The 21,875-nt window shown below is 37.0% G+C and overlaps 1 protein-coding gene across 1 annotated transcript in view; it reads right to left on the bottom strand.

Annotated features, from left to right (window-relative positions):
• TRHDE (thyrotropin releasing hormone degrading enzyme) overlaps positions 1-21,875 on the bottom strand; it is a 209,084-nt gene that overhangs the window by 105,556 nt on the left and 81,653 nt on the right. The window contains exons 5-6 of the mRNA XM_039570645.1: positions 17,608-17,721; positions 6,316-6,453 (exon numbers count right to left, since the gene is read on the bottom strand). Coding sequence (XP_039426579.1) covers positions 6,316-6,453; positions 17,608-17,721 — 252 coding nt within the window. The remainder of the gene's footprint in view (positions 1-6,315; positions 6,454-17,607; positions 17,722-21,875) is intronic.

The following is a 21,875-nucleotide window of genomic DNA, read 5'->3' as shown; positions in this document are numbered from 1 at the left end:
TAAACATGTGCCTATGATTTCCTCCCTGTGACAGAAATGTAAAATGTTTTAATTAATTCCTAGAGGCTTTGTCTTTGGATAACCCACATAAAAGCCATGAGAAGAAGTACAGAAGGAGACAGGTTTATGCTGATTATGCAGCATGCTGGTACAAAGTGTCACGATATGAGACTATCCCAAGGGTCTTTGTCCAGGCCGTCGCTCAGTGATGCACTTAAGTTCCTTAAGCACACAAGCAACCCATATTACATTCCACAGCCTGCACAGATAAAGTTGAACAACTATGTACTTGGCTGGTTGTGGCTCTGACTGGTTTCCCCGCACTTGGAAACAATTGTTAGAAATTTAGGGACTACATTCATTAAAAGGAACCCAAACAAAACCATCCCTACTTGATTTTAATGATACAAGCTAGAAAAAAAAAAATCAGTCATTTAATTAATCTTCTTTACTTCTTAAAGCAACAGAATTTCCAACCGGTATTTGCTTATCAAGCAGTGCACACTCACAAATTAACATGCTGTTAATACTCAGCAATAAAACCAGGATTTATTTTAATAAAGAAAATAAACTTACACCATTTTAAAAACTTTATTAACAGCATGGGTAAATCAGTATTTTTCAAATCAGCAAATATACCTACAAACCTGTAATGTATTTATTAAATCCTCAAAGATGCATAAAGGCACCTTATGTTGTTTTTACAGAATGAAAGGCCATTTATCTGATGCCAAAACATCACTGAAAAAGGAACATTATATTCAAGGAGAACTTTTCACTTGGAAATCATAATCATTTTCTATTCTGACAAACACAGCTGTTCTAGGGCTGGATAATACCAAGATGGTCAGATAGTAAGACAGCTTTGGTGAAATGCTTGTCTTAGTCATAAATTCCATTGCAAATTTTAGGAACATGACACAAAGAAGAAAATTCAGGGGTATATGACCATAACTAATCATGCTCTTCAGCTGGATATTGTCACATCATTTTCCTTGAATAATAAAATGTTATCCATTGCCCAGATAAAATGCTATTGTGACTCAACTTACAACAGGAGTTTTACTTGGCCTCGCCACCAAAATCCCTCTTACATGTTCTGATGCCAGTGACAAGGACAAAGTTCATTAACTGCCTTTATATGAAAGTATTCAAGAAAAATTAATACTCTATTTTAGTTCACTAAATATCACATAAGAATCTCAATCCATTTGCTTAAGACTGATTTGCAACTACCTGTAACTAAACCTGTCATTCTCATTTCTCTTTTATAATACCTCCTTTAAGCTTCATAAGTTATCCAGAATTTAAACATACCTTTAAAAAGAACAGCAACAACAACAAAACAGTGTGCCAGAGCTTGTTCTGGAGAGTTCCCTTTTGAATAAAAATCCTACATGATCATATTTTGATCAAAATATTGACCATATTCTTATGTCAAGTTTTTTGTTCCTTTTACTCTATTTCGTTACCTCCACTTTATTTTCTATTTTTAATCCTTACGATTTCTTCCAAGTTACTTTAAAACACTTGTAACTGTTGCTCTTCTGTTATTGATCTAAACTAGGATGTGTATCAGCCCTTGCCTGTACACAAGCATTGTTTTTTGGACTCCTTCAGGGGAAAAAAAAAAAGAAAATACCTGTAACTTTCTGCTTTACCCTTTGCTGAAAATGATCATTACAAAGCAGAAACAGAGAAACAGAAAAGGCAAGTGCATGTCATGTGCAAGTGCAAGTGCATGTACCTCCATGTACACCTGTCTTTATGAACACTCTATTTTAAGCCATGAAAACATCTGAGATACAAATGCACTATTTTGTTCCTTCTAATGGCTTCCTGTTGGGGAAGGAAGGATGGCAGGACACAGTGTCTAGACTCACTGTTGCCACTTCTGCTTTGATCATCTCCTCCAGCCCTGGGGAGCTATTTGCCACTGCCTTTCCATAGGGAACAGGCAGAAGGCTTGCACCACAACAAGTGGTGTCTTCCCAATAACTATACTTTGATGGAGCAGTCTAGTTTAATGAGCTCTTCTTTACAGTAAAATATTTTTATTAACATTTGTGTGCCATCTTTATTATTTCCAGTCAAATCCTCATACAATTGTCCCTGGCACGGGGAACATAACACTCCTGAAGCACTGTCCATATACCACACACAGTAGCTTCCATATGTCTTCTTCAGAAAATAATATCTAGCATACACTAACCAGTGTAAAGGGTTAAAGACAGTTTGCTCCTGCTTGAGTCAGGATGGTACAAAGATGAGCTAAGAGAAGTATTCTAAGTATCTTGAAGCACCTGTCTATCTTTAGGCATTGGGACCCACCAGCTGAACTGGGAGAGCCTCCATACTTCAGGATGGGCACTCTTGGGGCTGCTCTGAACTTGAACCTGTTGGTATCACTGACTGCATTTTGATGACTTTCATACTGGGAGCAGTAACAACCTACAGCCTTTTTATCTAAACAGAAGGACATTCTTTCCATTACGAGATACTTCCTCTGTTACAATGCATTAGGAACAAATGGCTCCTGAAAGCACCTTCTGCAATCTGGGCACTGACCTGTTGCACTCACAAGTCATGGAAGAAAAACCAGGATCATGCAAATGTGCACCCTTTGGACTTAATGGCACTCACAGACAACAGCACAGCTAAATTAGGGAGAACAAAAAGCTCTCCCTTTATACTGTGGTAAAGCGAGAGGGTTCCAAAGCCATCTCTATTGTATTTTAAGACTTTCAACTAGTCTGATACTACCTTACGTTATCAATTTAACTAAAAGAAACATTAAAAATCAAACCTATTTTACAGTTTATAAGGATTTATCTACTATTTCTTTCATTGTTAATCAGCTACTCTCATTTTTCTGTCACTTCATAGATGCACATCATCACAATTTCATTGCACTCATGAACTGGCTTTCTTATGAACTACTACTATTCCTTAACAGAATATGGGGTGGTGATTTGGGGGTTTTGTTTTGTTTTTATATTGTTATTTTGTTATTACAGTGTGAATGTCCTTCCCAGTGTCTGAGGAACAGAAGTAAAAAGAATGACATTTTTAGAGAGCCTTTACAATGACTGCATTAGCTCTCATGTTATTCCACATTCTTGCAGAACATGCTATACTGTAAATTTTCAAAGAGAATTACACTCAAAAGGGTGAGCAAGCCACAGCTTTCAATTTCTTAAATTCTCCTTTGCCATAATACAGGGAAGCTGTGCATTTTTCTTTGTGTAAAGTTTTAGTGGAACATATCTCCTAACCCAGAATGTTGCTTTCAAGGGGAAGCAGGGAGCATGGTTTCCCTTTATTACTATCAGGAACAGATCTTCCTTCCATCACTTGACAGAGAAAGCAGAAAAAGGAAATTTTAAAGATGTGGCATAGTTAAAAAGGAAAAGGAAGTTATACATACAAGGGCTTAGGAAATAATTAATTGCTTGCATTACAAAGTCAGGACCAGTAACTGATCTCACTGCTGAGGTTAATTTTGCTTACAGGGAGGGAAAAAATGAATATTTTTCCCTATTCTAGTCATCCTCTTCCTTGTTTTGATTATTGTTTGTCACTTGCCAAGGCATATTCTTTTGGGGGTACTTTTATAGTTACACTCCATCATAATGGTCTTGGCCTGCACTGATTGCTGCCAGAATCTTCAACCAGCACACTTCAAAGCACGCAGCAGGCTGACAGAAATTACTTCAGATATCTGGCTCTCTACATGTCTTTTCATCCCTCCTCTTATCTGGCTGTAGCTGCTCATCTATGGCTATGACTCCTTTAGTTCTGTCTGGGATGGCCCTCCCTCAGGTTGCTCTGGGTCTGGCTGCTCCCTTTGAGATGCAGCTGCCTTGTTTCTCCATTTTATTAGAGCCGGTTGTTCCATGCTGATTGTTGCTCTTCATGTTATTCTTTCTGCACTCTCTCCTCCTCTGATGCTGCAGCTCTCCAGGGCTATGATTCCTGCTGTCAGTTATTTCTGGTGTGGAAAGGCTGTCACGCTTTTTGCTTTGATTTAACAATTCTCAGTTCTACTCTTGTGTTCAACAGGCTATATTTTCTACTGCACTTGGGATATAACCACTTTTCCCATCACCGTGGGAGGACACTATCTCACTTCCAGCTGCACTAGGAAGACATATGCACTCTCTGATGCAACTTGAGAGCCTTGAATCATCTACCAGTACTGTTTATTAATGAACTATCACGACTTCTCATTTTTCTCTACTTATTTGTGGCCTTAATGGAGGATGACATGCTTCTATCTGAAAAATTACTAGTATGATGCTTTTGTATGAGGCAAACTTTACCCTCAAAAGTTTAAGTGCAAAAACATTGTGTGCTGCCAGGCTGTAGTGTCTGTTTCACTCTGTTTGCGGGATTACGTCAGTGCCATTCTTCAGGGGTTTATGTCATGGATTTCTTAACACATGCAATCACCAAGGACAAGAAAGTGGAAATGAAAAATATATTCAACTCTGAGGCAATTAAATAGCACATTTTCAATGGTCATTTCTGAAGTGTATAGAAAAAGGCATGTCTTTAGAATGACAGCTAAGTGTCTAGCAGAGATGGGCACTTTCACGGTGTCTGATTTACGCCATATTGATGACAGTAGGTAACAATGAGATAGTAGTAGATAAGTAGAAAATGAGATAACAATGACATTCTATGACTGTCCTTTCACTGAACAAAAGTTATATGGGAGAAAGTTTCATCATTTCAATATCATGTAGAAAATTGTGAAGAGAGATCACATGGACAATCTAAGGTCTCAGGGAGCACAAGATGGACATTTTAAAAAAAAGTTTAAAGAGAATGAAAAAAAATCCAAAATGTAGGGAAAAGATAGTGCTATACTGTTTTGAAATATTTTAAGACAGTAGAGAAGTCCTCACTGATGGTCTTGACCCAAAGTTTAGTACAGTCAACAGAAAAGAATTCCTGATAGCTTAATATTTTACAGCAATTTAAAAGGTCACTCAACAGACAACCAGAAAGTCATCCCAGAAACACCAGTTAACAATTTCCCTCCAGCAGGACTCATTGTGTATCAAGGGCTATGAGGCACCTGAAAATATTTGAGCACACACCTGACCAGGTGAAAGTCTTTAGTGTAATTTTACAGTTTGGATTTTATTTACATACTATTCACCACAGTATTTATATTGGCAGACACTAGAGAGCTAGAGGAATAGGCAAATATTCTGAATATCTAATAAATAAGCTTATTTCCACAGCTGATTTTCTGTGTAAGCAATGCATGCATCCATGCATACAAGGTTTTGTAGGAAAGAAACAATATAAGATGTAAGATATATTAAAATTTGCTCTAATTAATCCTCAGAAGAGTGTCAGGTGTTTGGAGGAAGGTACCGAAACAGTGAAAAGAACAGCTAAAAAGTCAAGTGAGGAAAGTTTCTTCCTATTAGACAATGCTTGTATCTTAAAAGGATGAACAACTACAGAGAATAGCAGACAGACAAATTATCAGTCAGGAAAACAAAGACTTCATAGGTGAAAGAATGATTATTTTAATCTCCTCACCTATGAAGGTGTGTAAGTAAATTCTTCCATTGCCATTCCTTAAAGTAGTTTGCTAGATCTGGTCCTGGGCTCAAAATTTACAGGATGATGCCCTGATAGACACCCATCCAGTGTCACCTGAGACTCAGGAGAACTGGCCACCAGAACAGCTGAGTGGAGAGATGCTGCTGTATCCACTGGGCATGGCAACCCTCTCACTCCTGAACAGAAGCTGTTGAATCCAGAAACTGGCCAAAAGACTTTCGAATCATTGAAATACAATCTAAAGTTGCTTGAATTTAATACATATTCCTTCACCACCCCAGAAGGCAGTTTCTCCACTCTCACTGTTCAGCAATGACTTCAGAGTTTTCACTAGCTGACAGAAAAACTCTCATGCATAGAAAAAAACTTTACATTTAACTTTAGCCCTTGATAAGTTTTCTAGAGAGTTTCAATAGGACAAAAACCACACATCATTCTGCTTCTTAAAGCATCTAACTCAGCTCAAACACTGTCACAAAAGAAATAGTAATAGAAAGCCCTAAATCATCTTACTGAATTCTGACAGCCTCTCAAGTTTATTTATAACATTTACTAACACTTGATATGTTGAATGTAATTGGCTATAATCACTTTAGAATATTCCAAATACATTCCACACAGATAAGTTTCCCATATGTAGTTTTACAATGATATTTCTTTTACAGACAGAACATGATCTTCTTATAGCTACTGACATATCTGTATCATATAGATAAGCTTAGTTAGTCTCACCTTTTTATAGGCAATCCAGTCAAACACCCTGTCAATGTCTGAGGCTTGCTGCACCTCCTGGGATACTGGATGTGAACTGGCCAACCCATCCAGCAACATCACTTCATGCAGGACATCTGTCAGAAATCTCTGCTTTTCCTGAAATACAGCATATGCAGTCGTATCACAGAAAAATACACATTTACAGCAATATAGAAATGATGCACAGTTATCAGAGGCAGTAGACTACTATTACAGTTGACTAAAATCAGACCTTCTGCTTTGAGTGTAAACCACCATGACCTCCTACAATCTTCAACAGCTATATGGAATGGACTCAGACATGAAATCTTTGGTGCAATGGAACTTGACTGAAATTAAAGAGCATTAAATGAATCAAAATGCATCCATATGTGCAGACTAGAATTCTGACTACTCATACACATAAGGGGTGGGGAGAGCGGCAAAATGGCAAAGTCCTCAATCACAAAAATAGATGCTACAAGTCCTCGAGCTCATTGCATATGCAGGTACAAAGACTTTTGACAAAGATGGGTAAATACAATTACTACTGCTTTATTTAGTGAAGTTTAAGTCACTTGGCTCTTAGTGACAAGTTCACATAGTAGATCAATGTGGGACAGGACAATGAAGAGAGCTCACAGCAGCATCACAGCAGATGCTTGCACTGTCTTTCATAATTCTAGTATAGAAATCCTTTCTCCGCAAGAGCTTGAGTCTTCTACAAACTTTGTAATTTCCTTCTAAAGGAAACCACTATCATCTCTCTTTACAAGTGGGAAAAGAGCTGCATGTAGTTAAATTACATACTCAAAGCCACAGCTACATCAGAGGCAGGTACAAACCCAAATAACATCCAACATCTGCATTTGTTTCAAAACCGTCTATAAATATGGATGGCAGAGGTATTTCAAAACTGCTGCCTATTTACCGTGGCAGCAACATTAGTGAAATTTTCATGTATACTCTATGCATTGTGCTACACTCATTTGCACAGTACAACTAAACGAGGCTTTTTCACCTGAGAAATGACATGCCCTTAAAACTCCTGCATGCATTCATGTAGATGTCTTTTATCCAAAACACTGTGTCAGGAAAGAAGAGCTTTATTTACTTGTTTTTTTTCAAGTCACAAATAAATGCAAAGAGTGAATTAAAAATTACATAAGACTTAAATAAGCTTTTTCACCCTGAAATGGCATCTCAAACTTTATCTAAATTATAACAATTCCTGAATCAATGTCAACCTACTGCCATGATATAAAGAAATTCTAGGGAATTATGCATTTTTTTCAAAAGCCACCTTGATGTCCTCAGGTAAAATACACACACAATTACATTAAAAAGTCTATGTTGAATTTCTTGGGTGGAAAGGTTTTGGTATCAATGTGTTACTTTAAATTATTTTTATAAGAGAGCTGAAAAGCCCTTCCAATGGTGATCTACCTGGAAATAAACCTTTACGTTAAAATTCATTAGAGCACAAGAAACGTACCTTGAGCTGACTGTATATCCAGGCAATTAAAAACACAGGATGCAGGAAAGCAAAGTGCCTACACACTCTTAGTGTTCTCATCTGGCTGCATGAGGAAGGGTTTGTAAAACGAAAAGTAATGTCTTCTTCTTATCATTGTTAATTTTCAAATTTTCTCAGGCATAAGCCGTTAGTAACTATCCTTTTATTAACGGGAAAAAAAGGTATAGGGAAACAATTATAAAGACAGTCCTACTCAGGGGAAAACTGCTGAGGTATAAAGAATTGTAGATATTTTGTTTACACTTCACTCAAATTCTCTATCAGTCCGTAACAAAGCCCCAGTTCCATCAAATGTATGGTATGTCACACAAACAGGTATGAACACACAGAAATATGGACCCGTCTCCAAATTTAAGTTTGGATCTCACAAGTAGAACAGTTGTGTCAGTGGATTGTTACTGTTGAATTAACTCATTAAAAGGACCCTGGATAATCACAAATTAACACCTTAAAATACAGGACTGGAAACAAGAAAATCAGCACATGGCAAACATAAAGTGAAGCTGTAAGAAGAAAACTACGAAACATATAAAAAGAACAGGCTACATTTTGGTTTTCTGTTTGTTTCTTTGATTATGTCCTGAAGGACTGAAAAGGAGAATTTTAGATTCATGATCGTTCATTCAAGTTACCATAGGTAAAAAGTCTTCCTTGAGATTTACGGCAGACTGTCACACTGGGATACAAATGGAATAGTTAGTATGCCTCCAAAAATGCAAACCTACATTTTAGTGAGAATTAAGCAGGATTTTGACCTATAAAGCTAAATTTATTGAACTAAAAGGATTTCTGTAACATTCCCAGCTTTTCCCTTTAGTATAAAGCCCCTGAGAGCAGACTGGAAAAGAAGACTCAAATATAACTCGAGGGAGGCACAGCTAGAGTGCTGGCTGACAAGGGGCCTGCAGCTTGAAAAGGCAACAAGAAGCAGAAGTGCAGAAAGAAACTAAAACTGCCTTAATTATGTTGAAGAAACACTACCTCAGCTCTTGAAGTCCTAATATCACATTTAGGGGAAAAGGTCAACATGTCTGACCAAACTGCTTATACTGATGGAAGAAGGGCTTTCTATTCCCTAGTTATTTTAGCCTATGCATACAGTGGAATTGATCTGTTTTAACTGGCACCTACACGAGTAAAGAAACACCCAGGACAGAAACTGTAAAGGAAATCAATCTTGGAATGTGTTTAATGAGACCAGCAAGCTGGCAACATGATAGGTGACAGGTTTGCAGCTACACACTGAAACAATGACAAAATGCTGTTCAAGATAACCCTTCCCTGAGGGAGCTCAACTGCAAGAAAAAGGCCAAAGACTGTGATCCACCTGTGAGGAAAAGAGGGCTTCAGGTGAGTTGTGCAGCCTTGCTTGGAAAGTGTCATTAGCTGCATGCAAGTGCAACACCATGCAGTGCTAACACAGGGCCAGGGCTCTGAGCAGGAACAGTATTGCAGCAGCACAAGCTGAGTTTGAAATAAGGACAGAGCTGCTTCCACACAAATTTGTGCCTCCCTTTAAAGACAAAGAGGAAGCTCCTCTACTCCCTATCTGCCTATTGTGCACTTGGAATCCCAACTCTTCATCTCTTCTCCTCAGAGCTTTCCTTGAACTGTGCATAGTCCAAGTCTGGGACACCAGACCCATGTTGAAAAGAAAATACATGAAAATTATTTCTGGTTGCTCTCTTTCTTATTCTTTAGAATGCTTCCAGGTGCAGGAACTGAAGTGCTGTTATCAGATGAACATGTCTTTAAAATATCTACATTTTCTGATTATTCCCAAACATCTGTAGTCACTAGATTCAACTATTTGTCTCTTCATAGGAACGATTTCTTTCAATCCTCACCAGTAAGACCTTCTCTGCCTTTGCACAAGATTTTCCTGACAGACTCGTCCTTTTTCTGTGCTCTCTCCTCTTTAGCCAACATTCAAATTCACCTTGATCTTGGGGAAAAATCATAGTGGTCACTCTTCATGCATAAATCTCCAACAGGGTGCCCACCATTCAACTAGTCTACCTCTAAATGGAAAAAAACCAATTGTGAAATAACATTTTTGTCAAAAAAGCCTGCACCTTCAAGAAACATTTACCTTCAAGAAAGGTACATTTATTGTGCATAACAGGATAACAATGATGTAATGGACAGGGGTTGCTGCTGGTGATTTCAGAATATCATATTGATGTATAATGTAAGGTTGGTTAGTATGACAATAATGTAATACTTAAACTTAGTCACATAAAAATAATTTCTAAAAATTAATATGAAATACCAGGGAAAAGAACTAAAATGAAAAGAAAAAGGAATTAAAGAAACAGCATAATGAAAGCCCAAACTGATAATTAGTACGCTAAAGAGATCAAAGGCCTCAGTATTAAAGGCATTGTCTTTGTTCTGGGACAGCCATTTGAACACTTTATGGACTGCAAAATCTACACGAATAAAGCTTAACATTGGTGTGCAAATCTGCAAATGACTTTCCTGACAAATTTTCTGAAAATATCTTCTCCACAAGAGCTTTACTAGCCATCAAGAATACAAAGAAGAAAAGTTATCTTTCATGCCTGAGAGAACAACCACTTGCAAGACACAATATTTGGGTTTATAAGGAAAGTGCACCCTAGGGAAAAAGATATAGGGGCAAATTTTGAAAGCAATCAAAGAACACCAGCAGATGAGTTCTAATAAACTATATTACAGGGTGAAGCTTAAAAAACCAGAGTAATATAATCTATGAGGAAATCTAAGGTTTGGTAACACACATGAAGGCCAGATAAGATCCAAAAGCAAGTTCTTTCTGTCTATGTGCTTATAAATCCCAAGTCGTCATAGCACAGGAAGTCTCCTGAGAACTTGCAAATGAAAGCAATGTTTCTTTCTCACTTTCCAATAGTAATCTTTTGTAAATACCTTGAGCAATTTACAGACTGCTTTTTTTTTAATTTACATCTCTGATGTGTGCTTCAATTATGTGTACAGTTCGCTGAAGGAGACCTGCAACAGAGTCTACATTGATCAGCTGTGAACGTCACAGCTCCATACCTACCTTCATAACCCTCTTTTCTGCATTTTCTGTCAAAGATCTTGCAAAATTTATTGAGAAATTTTCACACTGACTGACAACTTTTGTTGTTACAAAACAGGGTGGATGTCCTAGGAGTTCATAGTTAAGGAAGACCAGCAGCTTTGAGTATTGGGAAGGAGAATTGGATATGTATTTTCTTTTCCATCATGACCACCTGCTTACTTTGCCAAGCAGATGGATTGCTGGTTTAGAGTTCTCAAGCAATTCTGCCAGCTACTTCTGTTTCCTCTCTCCACTCTGTTTATCAGATAGAGCTTTGATTCGGTTGTACACCAGAGGCATGATGCCAAATGTATTCCTACAGAATTAGAGGATGCAGTACAAAAAAGGGAGCATTAAAAAAGGAAACAACACATACTGACCACTAGTACTTCACAAAAAAAAGGCCAATTTCACTCTCCAAGATCATGTTTTACCACCATGTATGTAGTTGCCTTCACTGAAATAGAGTCATTAAGCAAATAGATGAACAGAGCAGTTTCCTTACACACTTCTCTTCAGAGCATTTTAAAACATTAGGCAACAAAGTATGAAGCTTATCCTCTAATACAAACACCATGGAGGAAATCTGTAAAGGAAAATCACCTCAATTCAAGAAACAGTAAATGAAAAGTGGCTTTAAGATGTAGTTGGTATACTGAGTCAGCTTCCAGCAACAACCGTCAGAGGTCACCATCCATGAAAATACTTTTCAGGTACTGCACACCTCAACTGCGCTTCAACCTGAAAGTGATGAGTTTCAGCAAGCTAAGTCCTGAAGGAACCAAAGATGTTTTGCAGACACACCAAAAATTACTTACCAGTTTGTGCTCCAAGCAAATGCACACTGCCACAACTTTAAAATAAAGTGGAAACACATTCAGGATTGCTGAAAATTTGAGAAGTGGTCCTTCAGTTAATAATGCCCTCAAATATACAACTAAACTTTTCCACTGAATTTCCCATATCAACCACACTTCCTGATGAAATGCATAATCTTGTTTCAACAGGGCAACCCTGTAATGAGCCCTTGCCTTGAGGCAAGCAAAAAGTTGCTGTAAAATTTCTCTCTCATCTTTATTTAAGACAAAGTGTCTACTAATTCAAAATTATTTGAAATTCAGCCAGCTGAGTAAAGCTTTTTTCTGAAACTAAAGCTTCATCTAAACCCTGAACTCAGAAGGTTTGAACTCACATGACTCTAAGGCTCTCATCATAATGTCATTTAAACTGCTGTCTAAAGATGAGCAGAAAATGACACGAAGCTAGAAGAGACACTGACATTCTCCAAACCTGTACTTAATCTCTTGAATAAATATTTCATCTAAATGTTGATATTCACTTATGTCTGATCTCTAACTGTTAAGACTTAACTACTTAAAGAATTCCCTATATTAATCTACTTTGCCAGAGCATAAAAAAAAATGCAAATCTGTCTTCAGGAAGAAAATGTGGAAACGGAAATTTTTTTTTAGTTATAAGCAAAATTTAGTATAAGGATTTCTTAACTGGTATACTTAAAAAGGGGTAGTTATTATAAAACAGAAGATCTTGCACCTTACCTTTACAATCTCTTTTTTTCCTGCCAAAGTCAATTATACATGAGATTCTAGTTAATTTTACACTGAAAGCTTCCCCCATAGTCGAGTTAAAACAAAAAAATCATACAAAGACTGACTTCACTGAGCAGTTACTGGAGGAAAAACACTCCATGTGGTATTAATTAAAGGCTTACTTTTCACCAGCACGGGGAGCCTTTAACCAAAAAAGAAAAGATGAAAGTAGTTTTAAAAAACGAGAGGCTGAATCTCCCTGAATGCTGAGCCAGCATGATATTTATGTTGGGTTAGAAGGATCAAGCAGGCTATAGCTCAGGTCTGAAATTCCAAAATAATAATGAAATAAATCAAAAAAGTCCATATCCTAAGTCTACTTCAAAAGTTATAATGATTTTCTGGGTTTTCTATGAGCTAAACAATGCTGTAGAAATATTTACAGATGGAGGCAAACGCATTAGGAGGCATGTGAGTCAAAGCACATTAAAGATATGCACGTGTCTAATGGCTGAATTCACTCATTATTTCAACCAACTCAATGAGAAAGACAGGCAACTAAGATCATTTATCTATTTCTTAGGATACAGACACCATGATATGCAACCTCATTATTATTTTCAACTCTCTGTAGTAATGGCAGGATTGTCCAGACTGAGGAACCTAACAGTGTAAAGGAAGCACAGCTCACTTAAGGAAGGAGGAAATACACCCTCCTATATAGGTACAAAGTTTTTAATTTAGTACTAAGAAAAATTCCGGCAGATATGACCGTCCTTAATTATAAAAGCAGTATGCAAACAAGAAAGTGAGAAATCTTATCCCAGGACATTAATGGCTTAAGAAGACATAGGATTCAAAGCTACTGCGGATGTGCTACACCTTGACTCAGCCAATAAAGTTGTCAGTGAAGCTAACTTTTATATAATAAAGAAAACAGAGAAGGCAGCTGGGCTCTGTGAAATGCTTTCTCAGCATCAAGCCAGGTACTGACTGCTAAAGTATTTAATGCTCATTTGATGGATGTAAGGGCAAATTACATGCCAGTAATTCCTGCTGTCATAGTCCTCAAAACCTACCCCAGTACCAGAGACATTCAAGGACAAACATGATGGTTCCTTCTACTAGAAAATATGGAGGGAAAAGATCAGTCAATAAATTCCTGGATCTGCAAGCCTCAGCTGAATTCCTTCCTCTACAAAGCCACATGCAAAGGACTTCAGAATAATGAGAGAAACAAGCCAAGAGGAAGATGGAATATATAGCTGCAAACAGGCTTCTGAAAGGAGGAAGGTGAGCAGGGTAGATGAGAAAAGACAGAGCTCTGAAGTGGAAATTACCAGCATGGAGGTTTCTGCTGTAATTTTCTCTTTTGTCTGATCCTAAAACCAGCAAAGGCCCCTTCCACGGAGGTGAGATTACCTTGTATTGGTCATAAGACCTTACAGCCCAAAAACTCACATCCAGCTGCGGTTGCTTTTTGATGGCAACCTGTTTTAAAACCAGCGAAATGTCATTCCCTTCCTTGGAAAAGTTTTGATGTATTTTACATTAACTGCAATGGATAACAAACACCTCCATCAGAATGCCTCTTCATTCTGTTCTTCACCCAAAATTTTAATCACAGAATTAACTGAATTGGAACACACCCACAAGGATCATCAAGTCCAATTCCCGGCCCTGCACAGGACCATTCCCAAGAGTCACGCCATGTGCCCAAGAGCATTGTCTAAACACTTCTTGAAGTCAGGCTTGGTGCTGTGACCGCTTCTGTGGGGAGCCTGTTCCAGTGCCCAACCACCCTCTGGGTGAAGAACCTTTTCCTGATATCCAATCTAAACCTCCCCTGACACAGCTTCAGGCCATTCACTCGGGTTCTGTCACTGGGCATCACAGAGAAGAGATTGGTGCCTGACCTTCTGCTTCCCCTCACGAGGAAGTTGTAGACTGCCATGAGGTCTCCCCTCTCCTCTTCTCCAGGCTGAACAGACCAAGTGAACTCAGCCAGAGGATGCAGGACATAAGGATAGCAAGGGTTTAATAAGGACTGGATTTCCTTTTTCATTAAGATTATGCAAGCAAGATGAAGTATGGCAGTAAATGCCTTCTGGAAAACACAAGAAATTCCAGACCTGTTGGAATAGTCAATAAAGTATTGCAGCTCCATGGCAGTTATCACTGTTATCCATTCATCTTTCCTGTTGTAAAAGAGTCTACAAGACAATTGAAGAAAACCTGATAAAATTAAAAATGGCAGGGGGAAGAAATATTTAAGCAAGCTAAAGAACCTGGAGAAGAAGGGAAAGCCAAGAAATGGATTTCAGACAAAAAACCATGGATCTCTATTTTGTACAGAACTTGGTGCTGTTGGTTTAAGTAATAATGGTGTGAACACGCTTGACAGCTCCTCTCAAGAGTCTCAGGTTCAGCCATAGCAAGGCTGTGAATGCCACATGAGATGGACGCTGAAAAATGTTCAGCTCTGCTAAAAAAGAAGCACCTTCAGACCCGTAGTATCAAGACTTTAGGGGTTTATAAGCCTTAATGGTGAAAGCTTATGTGCCTGTAGCCTATAAAGATCCAACAACTTAGAGAGGAAGCTGTAGATAGATTTAATTTTTTCAAATGTATACATATTGCCCAAGTTGCATTTCTAAACAAATGTCCTTTTTCTGAAATGGACTACCAGTCTTCTGTTTCTACATTTATCCAAAAAAGAACGTGACAAAAAAATACTTTAGTAAGCTGAAAATAAGCTGAATTTGACATTTTAATCCATGGGCTTCTTGAGCAAACTTCCAAGGTTAATATTTCAGAACTATGTGAGAAAAAACTTAGCTACCCAACTTTCCCAATTCTTTAAAAATAAAGAGGATTTTGGTCTATTACTCTATTTTCCTGACACAAAGAGCTGTGGTAACATACACCATACATTTTTTTATTTGTATTTCAAAGGTATGAATTACTGCTGACAAAACACCAACCAGAATTCTGGAATATTGTACTGCTTGGCCATCATGACAAAAAATAAGGTTTGTAGTTCTCGTTTTTGCAACTTGTACTTCATCCTTGTCTTCTGAAAAACAGTTAGTTGTTTGGAAATGTTTCTCTTTTCATACATGATCACTTTAATTTTTTCAAGTTTACAAGTGTCAGTCAATATGTTCAAACAGCAAATGCACTTTATAACAATAACAGTATTTCCAGGAAGCCAAATATCAGTAACTCTAACTTTTGCTTCCTCTTCCTACAATCTCTGTAATAAACATGTGAAGCATGACAGTATTGATTCCTACTCTAGTCTGCAAAAGAATGAAGCATGTTTAACTCATTATGAGTTTCATCTCATTTTCTCATCATTTAAATATGTCAGTACAATCATTTTTATATCAAAAGCCAAAGATATCCAAAGCCTTATGAACAGTTTATGCCTCCCTTCTTTTTAATTTAAGGAAAAACTTGACAGATTAATACTTTTTCAGGCACAGCAATATCAGCAATATTACTGCAGTTAATTCTAATTTATGCAGCACATTTCTGATTTCCCAGTTTAACTGCCATCCTTTGTTCAATCCACTCTTCTTGCTTGTATTCTGCTAAGATGCCAAGATTTCACATCATGGGCATGTTATTTGCATAACAGTGAACATTATATTCATTCCACAGAAATTTTAAGCAAATATACTATATTCCAAATGACTTCTAAAGCAAAGTTATTCTGAATTTGTTAGACTGATTATGTGAAGAACAAATGACTGATAATTTGAAGATAAAATTCAGTGTATAAATGTTGTCATCTATGACACTTTGCTATGCTAAAATCACAAAGGCCTGCCAGATTTCATTGCATTCATAATTAGAACCCTTACATTGTAATTCAGGTTGTGTTCTTCATAAAGATTAATAGAATGAGTTTTAATATAGCCAAAGCCAGGTAAACCCACAAGCCTACCTATGCAAGACAGTTGTCAGTTCAGATAAAGACTTGTTTTCCTTTGCATAATGCAATTATAAACCAAAATTGACACCTGAAAGAAAAATTTAAAATACTACAAAGAATCCAAATTTCACAAGAAGCATAAGTAACTCAAGACTAACCTGTATACAAGAATTTTTTTTTAATTAGCTTTAACTCATAATTATAGCATCTTCATTTTATGGCACACGAAAGTTAATGGAATAAGTATATTCAAGAAAGCACACAGAAATGGGGAAAAAAATTCAGAAGTCAGTTTTTAAGAGTTTAAGCAAAACATCCAAGCCCCAAAAAATCTGTCAGGCAATAGCGATCTATAATAAATATTCTGCCATGTAATTAAATGTGTGAACACGCAAGGTTAGCAAACATAAACATGCCTCCAATGGACAAAATCTCTATAGGAACCTTAAACATAGTGTCATACCTGATTTCCTTGTACTGAGGTCTCATCTCTCTTATTTTTCTTATAAATACAATATAGCTGGACTACAGCACTTCATATAAACTAACTAGGTACAACGTGATATAACAGAAGAACTCCAGAATAATGTCCCAGCTTGGAATTCCCAGCTCCCTCAGAGGGCTCCAGTATTTGCACACTGGTTGGAAAAGTATGTCCAACTGTGTACGGCTAGAAATGATACCAAAACCTAGATTCTCAATTCATGCAACCCATTTAATTTAGCATTTACTCTAGATACCCAAACAATACCAGGAAGATAAAAAGAATATATTTAGGGAGAGGAGAACAGAATACTGTAAGAAAAAAATACACTCAGTTTTATAGAATGCTTTAGCCAAACAGTTCTTTCCAATTTATCTTGTGGATAAAATTCAATATTCTCAATGTTTTAAAAAACAGTCCATGTTAAATCATAACTGCTTTAATCCAAAATATTTCTGAGCAGAGAGACAATAGCTATTTTAATGCTGGTTTATGATAGACATGACATTATTTCTTCTGCAATAGATTGCAGATTACACTTTTGGAATGCTGTCAAATTATTTCACACCTAGTGATTTTGCTTCATTCAACATCTGATACTTGCATGCATCATTTGGTATTTTTCAGCAGTCCCTGTCTATAACAGAAGCAGGAGTCTAACAGCAGAGCAACTTCTCTGTGGAGTCTCCACATAACAAAACAGAACTGACTTACCATGTTCCATCCTGGGTAGAGGTAGTCTGTCCCAACAAATTCAAAATAGTGAGCAAAACCTTCTTTCAACCACACATCCTCCCACCAAACTGGAGTCACAAGGTCACCAAACCACTGCAACACCAAAAAGTTCAAATGAACAACTTTAACAACCTTTAGGAAACCATGCTTGCACATATTTCATTTAGACAAACACATTCTCTACACGTATTAATAAAAACAGTAGTACTTACCACCCACTGAAACTCACTAACTGTATTTTTCTTGTTCTAATTAATTCAATGTTACAGGATGCACAAGTTAATGAAGTAAAAAATTAGAAAAGAACAAGCAGGGGAAAAAAAGCATTGAGGACAGTATTCAGTGTCAACTTCAGTTCTCTGAAATAGATGCTCACCTAGGTTTAAGAGACTAACAGAGACACTGGACAGAAAAAGGCTTCTAACTCAAGTAATCTGATCCATTACATGGAAACTTCATTATATAGTGTGAATATTGAAAAGCATACATGTGAAAATGGGAACGCATTCTCCACCCCAGACCTAAATTTTAGCATTTCTTTCTCCTCACTGTCTGCCCAATAAGCTTTACAATACTGCTGATGCTCCTCTCCTTGGCAGGTTTCCTAGGGAAACCAGCTTTAAACAATGCCATCTCTCTGTGGGTAGGACTCAGATGCCTAAAAGCAGGTAGTTAACGCCAGTTAGAGAACATACTAGGGTATGTGAGATACTCACGAAGGCCTAGGAAATTTCATACACAACTTATAGGACATCTGCAGCCTTCCCAAACAGCAACCAGAAGCAGAGGTTTCTGAAACGGCTCAGCCCACCTGTGTATATACAAGGCAACCCTACTTGAGCTGCCTGTCTCTCCCATTTCCTCATGGTGGTTCTTCAACATCCCCACTGACTTCAATGTAATTTAGCAAGGAGGACAGAAATCTCAAGGATAACTAAACTCCATAAATTCCATAAGTACATAATGATCATCAACTGAAAAGAGGAGAAGGGTCTGAGCTGAGCTGAAGGCAAGAACACAACAATTACATGCTCTGCTCACTAAGACCTCAACAGACAAATCTCACAGTACAGGACATGAAGGTGTCAGAGGGATTTTACACAGAGCAAGGATGATCACTGAAGATGGATGAGGACAAGAATTCACAGGGAATCAGATGTCATATATTTGTCTGCTGATGGATGACCCTGTTCAAATGATTATTTAAATGATTTACATGATTGTAATGTGCAACCCAAATAATGTTACACAAGTGGTAAAAACAGAAACATAGTATTATGAAAACATATTTCACACTCTCTGTAGCCTCTCTTCTGCCAAACAAATATCAAAACTTCAAGTAAAATTATCTGCCAGTTTTCTCTTCATATTTATAAAACTTAAATTCATAATCAACAGAGATAATTTTGAGCTTTCACGTGTAAGCAAGCTCTAAAAATACACAGAGAGGGAGCAGCAATTAAGTATTCTAGAGGGAGAGACTTGGAGCAAAGGAAGTGATGCTGAATTGTAAGGAGAGTGAGGAATGAATGAAAGTGGAGTTGGCCCATAAGCAGTTTGATTTCATGACAGCTGGCTTGTCTGAAGGCTTTGTCTGGGACCTGAATGAAAGATGTCACTTCTGTGCATGTCTTCGTGGAGTGCAAATGACACCACAGAAGGATCAATGCTGCAACGAGGATCCGTACTGAAGTGAACACCAGAGCTTCAAGCAACAGGCTAGCAGGCAAACACCAGACTAGCAGGAAGATTATTACCACATGGCCATATAAGGTTCAGCAAATAGAATTTCAATGAAGAAAAACGTGGCAATGAATGTCACTGACAATCAACTTAAGAATCCAGAGAGAAAAGCTGAGGCTGATAGAAGTCATATTCATACACCATGTGAAGCTAAACTTAATGCACACTCAGTATTCATCATGTAATTGAAGGCTATCAATAAATTAACTCTCTACAGGGCCACTAAACATAAATCCTAATCTTAAGAACATTTAACTGAAAAGACAAAGAAATACTGGAAATATATTCACACAGCTAATGCATTTTCAGAATTTGAAACATTGAAATGAATATAACTTTCATACACCAAGAAGTACGGAAGTTAAATTCATACTAGAGTAGGTTGCTTAAATGACTTTTAATGACTAAACACAACAGCATAGAGTTCATTTCCTGAATTGCAAGAGTATTACTGAACAAATATAAAACCAGTAGTAGAATAGTCATTTTGAACTATGACTAGTCAGAGAGATTTAAAAAAAATAATGGTTGTGAAGTTCATAATACCTTGTCCAGTCATTTGAATTAATGACATCAATTTATGATGTCACAAAAGAGAATTTCTTCTACTCGTTTGTGAGTTTTCTGGGTTCATTTATTAATGATACAACTAAAATGATTTGTTTAATTATCCACCTAACGGAAGAAACGTTTTAAAGTCATTAAAACAGCATGTGATATCAGTATGAAAATGTAGGGAATTTGCTTAACTACTTTTGAACAGTATCAGAGAGGGTTATGGATGTCAGAGACAGAGCAATACCCAGAGGCTGCAAGTAAGAAAGCCAGAATTTCCAGCAGAAAGGTGCTATTATCTTCCCAGGTGTTACATGTCTGAAAGGAAAACTGTAAGTAAAGCATTTAATTTCTTTAAGTGATTATTTATTTATTTGTGTATATGACTATGAGCTCTATCTGCCTGGAGTGACGACCATCACTTCATTTTGAAATGCATTGATCACATAAATTTCTCATCTCCCTCAGGTATTATGTTCAACCTGACATGTAGAAGGTATTTAATTTACAGATACACTGAAAGAACACTCTTTCCTATATGTTTTCTTTACAGAATATTTTAAAAAAATGTTGATTCCAAAGTTTTTAATTTTCTTTCTGCTTTCATGCCTCTGTAAGTCAATCTGTCACACCAAGTTTTGTGCTCAGGTGGGAAAACTATCACAAAAAATCATGATGCATAAATTCAAATGACTCTTTCTTCAAAGGCTGTAGGTGGAACTGATCTATGATATGCATATAAAACTGATTACTACCTTAACAGAATTATTTTAATAAATTATGGTAATTACTTCAAGCTATCAAATTAAGCTGGTAGAAATACATATGTTTTGACCAGCTCATGGTTTGGAGCTTGGAGGACAGGCATTTATGCCAAAACACTCATACAATCTTTTTTTTTTTTTTTTTTTAAATTAAATAAATAAAATATTCTGAGAAAACACTCAAGCTGAAATATCAAAGGAATAGCACCCTACAAAATTACTGAACCAAAACTACCTAAGTAATTTTCACGTATCTCTCCTAAGACATGTATCTAAAATACCAGGTCAAGCATGACAAAGTCAGCTGTGAAGGAACTGGACATAAAATTCTTTCTTACACAATTTTTAACTGTATTTTAGCAACCACAGAATTTGTCCTTTTGCAATGCTGCCTCTCATTTTCTGTCTGTCCTGAGCACTGTGCTCAAGCATTAATACACAGCAGGTTTGGTAATTACAATTTTTAAACAGTCAAATCTAAAGGCAACAATCTGGATTTTTAATATTCATCTGATTTCTCTAACCTTGTAAACAACATTAGCAAAGCAATCGCTGTGTTACTCTAAGTAACAGGGGTCTCATGCAGATCAGTTTACTACATGCCCAGATACGTTCCATAAATCTTGAAGTCATGGGTTTAAAGTCAGGGAAATCAGACAATGACACAATTCTTAAAAACAAATTAAAATAAATTTAAAAACCCCATATTTTAGAAGAGTTCCATTTCCCCTTCCCTGAAATTTTTAAAAAAAAAATCAATAAATAAAAAGTAAAACTTGAGATGTGGACTCTAGCTTTGCTTGCACCAGAGAGATTTTGATTAATTTCTGTCACTCTATGTGGAAAAATGAGTCAAGGGGAAGAATATTCATGTGTCACCACAGGCTAACAGCAGAGGCAAGAGATCCTGGACCCAACCTGGTCTCGGTTCAGTACATTTTCAGCTAAGATAGTATTGTTTAGAGTTCCTTGAGGGGCTTCTGAGTATGGTAAGATAGAAGTAGCAAAAAGAGCTAAATAAAGGCAATGTGATGGAGGTGCTAGACAGTGTTTTTTAGGTTATATTTTTTGAGTGTTTCTCCCTTTAAACTTTACTTGCAGGTGAACAATCCATATTCCGTGTGACTCTATTCTGTATCCAAAAAGTAGAAATAACAGTTCTTTAACTTGACTATTTTCTATCTT

This window comes from Corvus cornix, chromosome 1A, assembly GCF_000738735.6.
Source record: "Corvus cornix cornix isolate S_Up_H32 chromosome 1A, ASM73873v5, whole genome shotgun sequence".
Taxonomy (NCBI): Eukaryota; Metazoa; Chordata; class Aves; order Passeriformes; family Corvidae; genus Corvus; species Corvus cornix.
The sequence above is the reverse complement of the archived record's forward strand: the minus strand, read 5'-3'. Positions and strand labels throughout refer to the sequence as shown.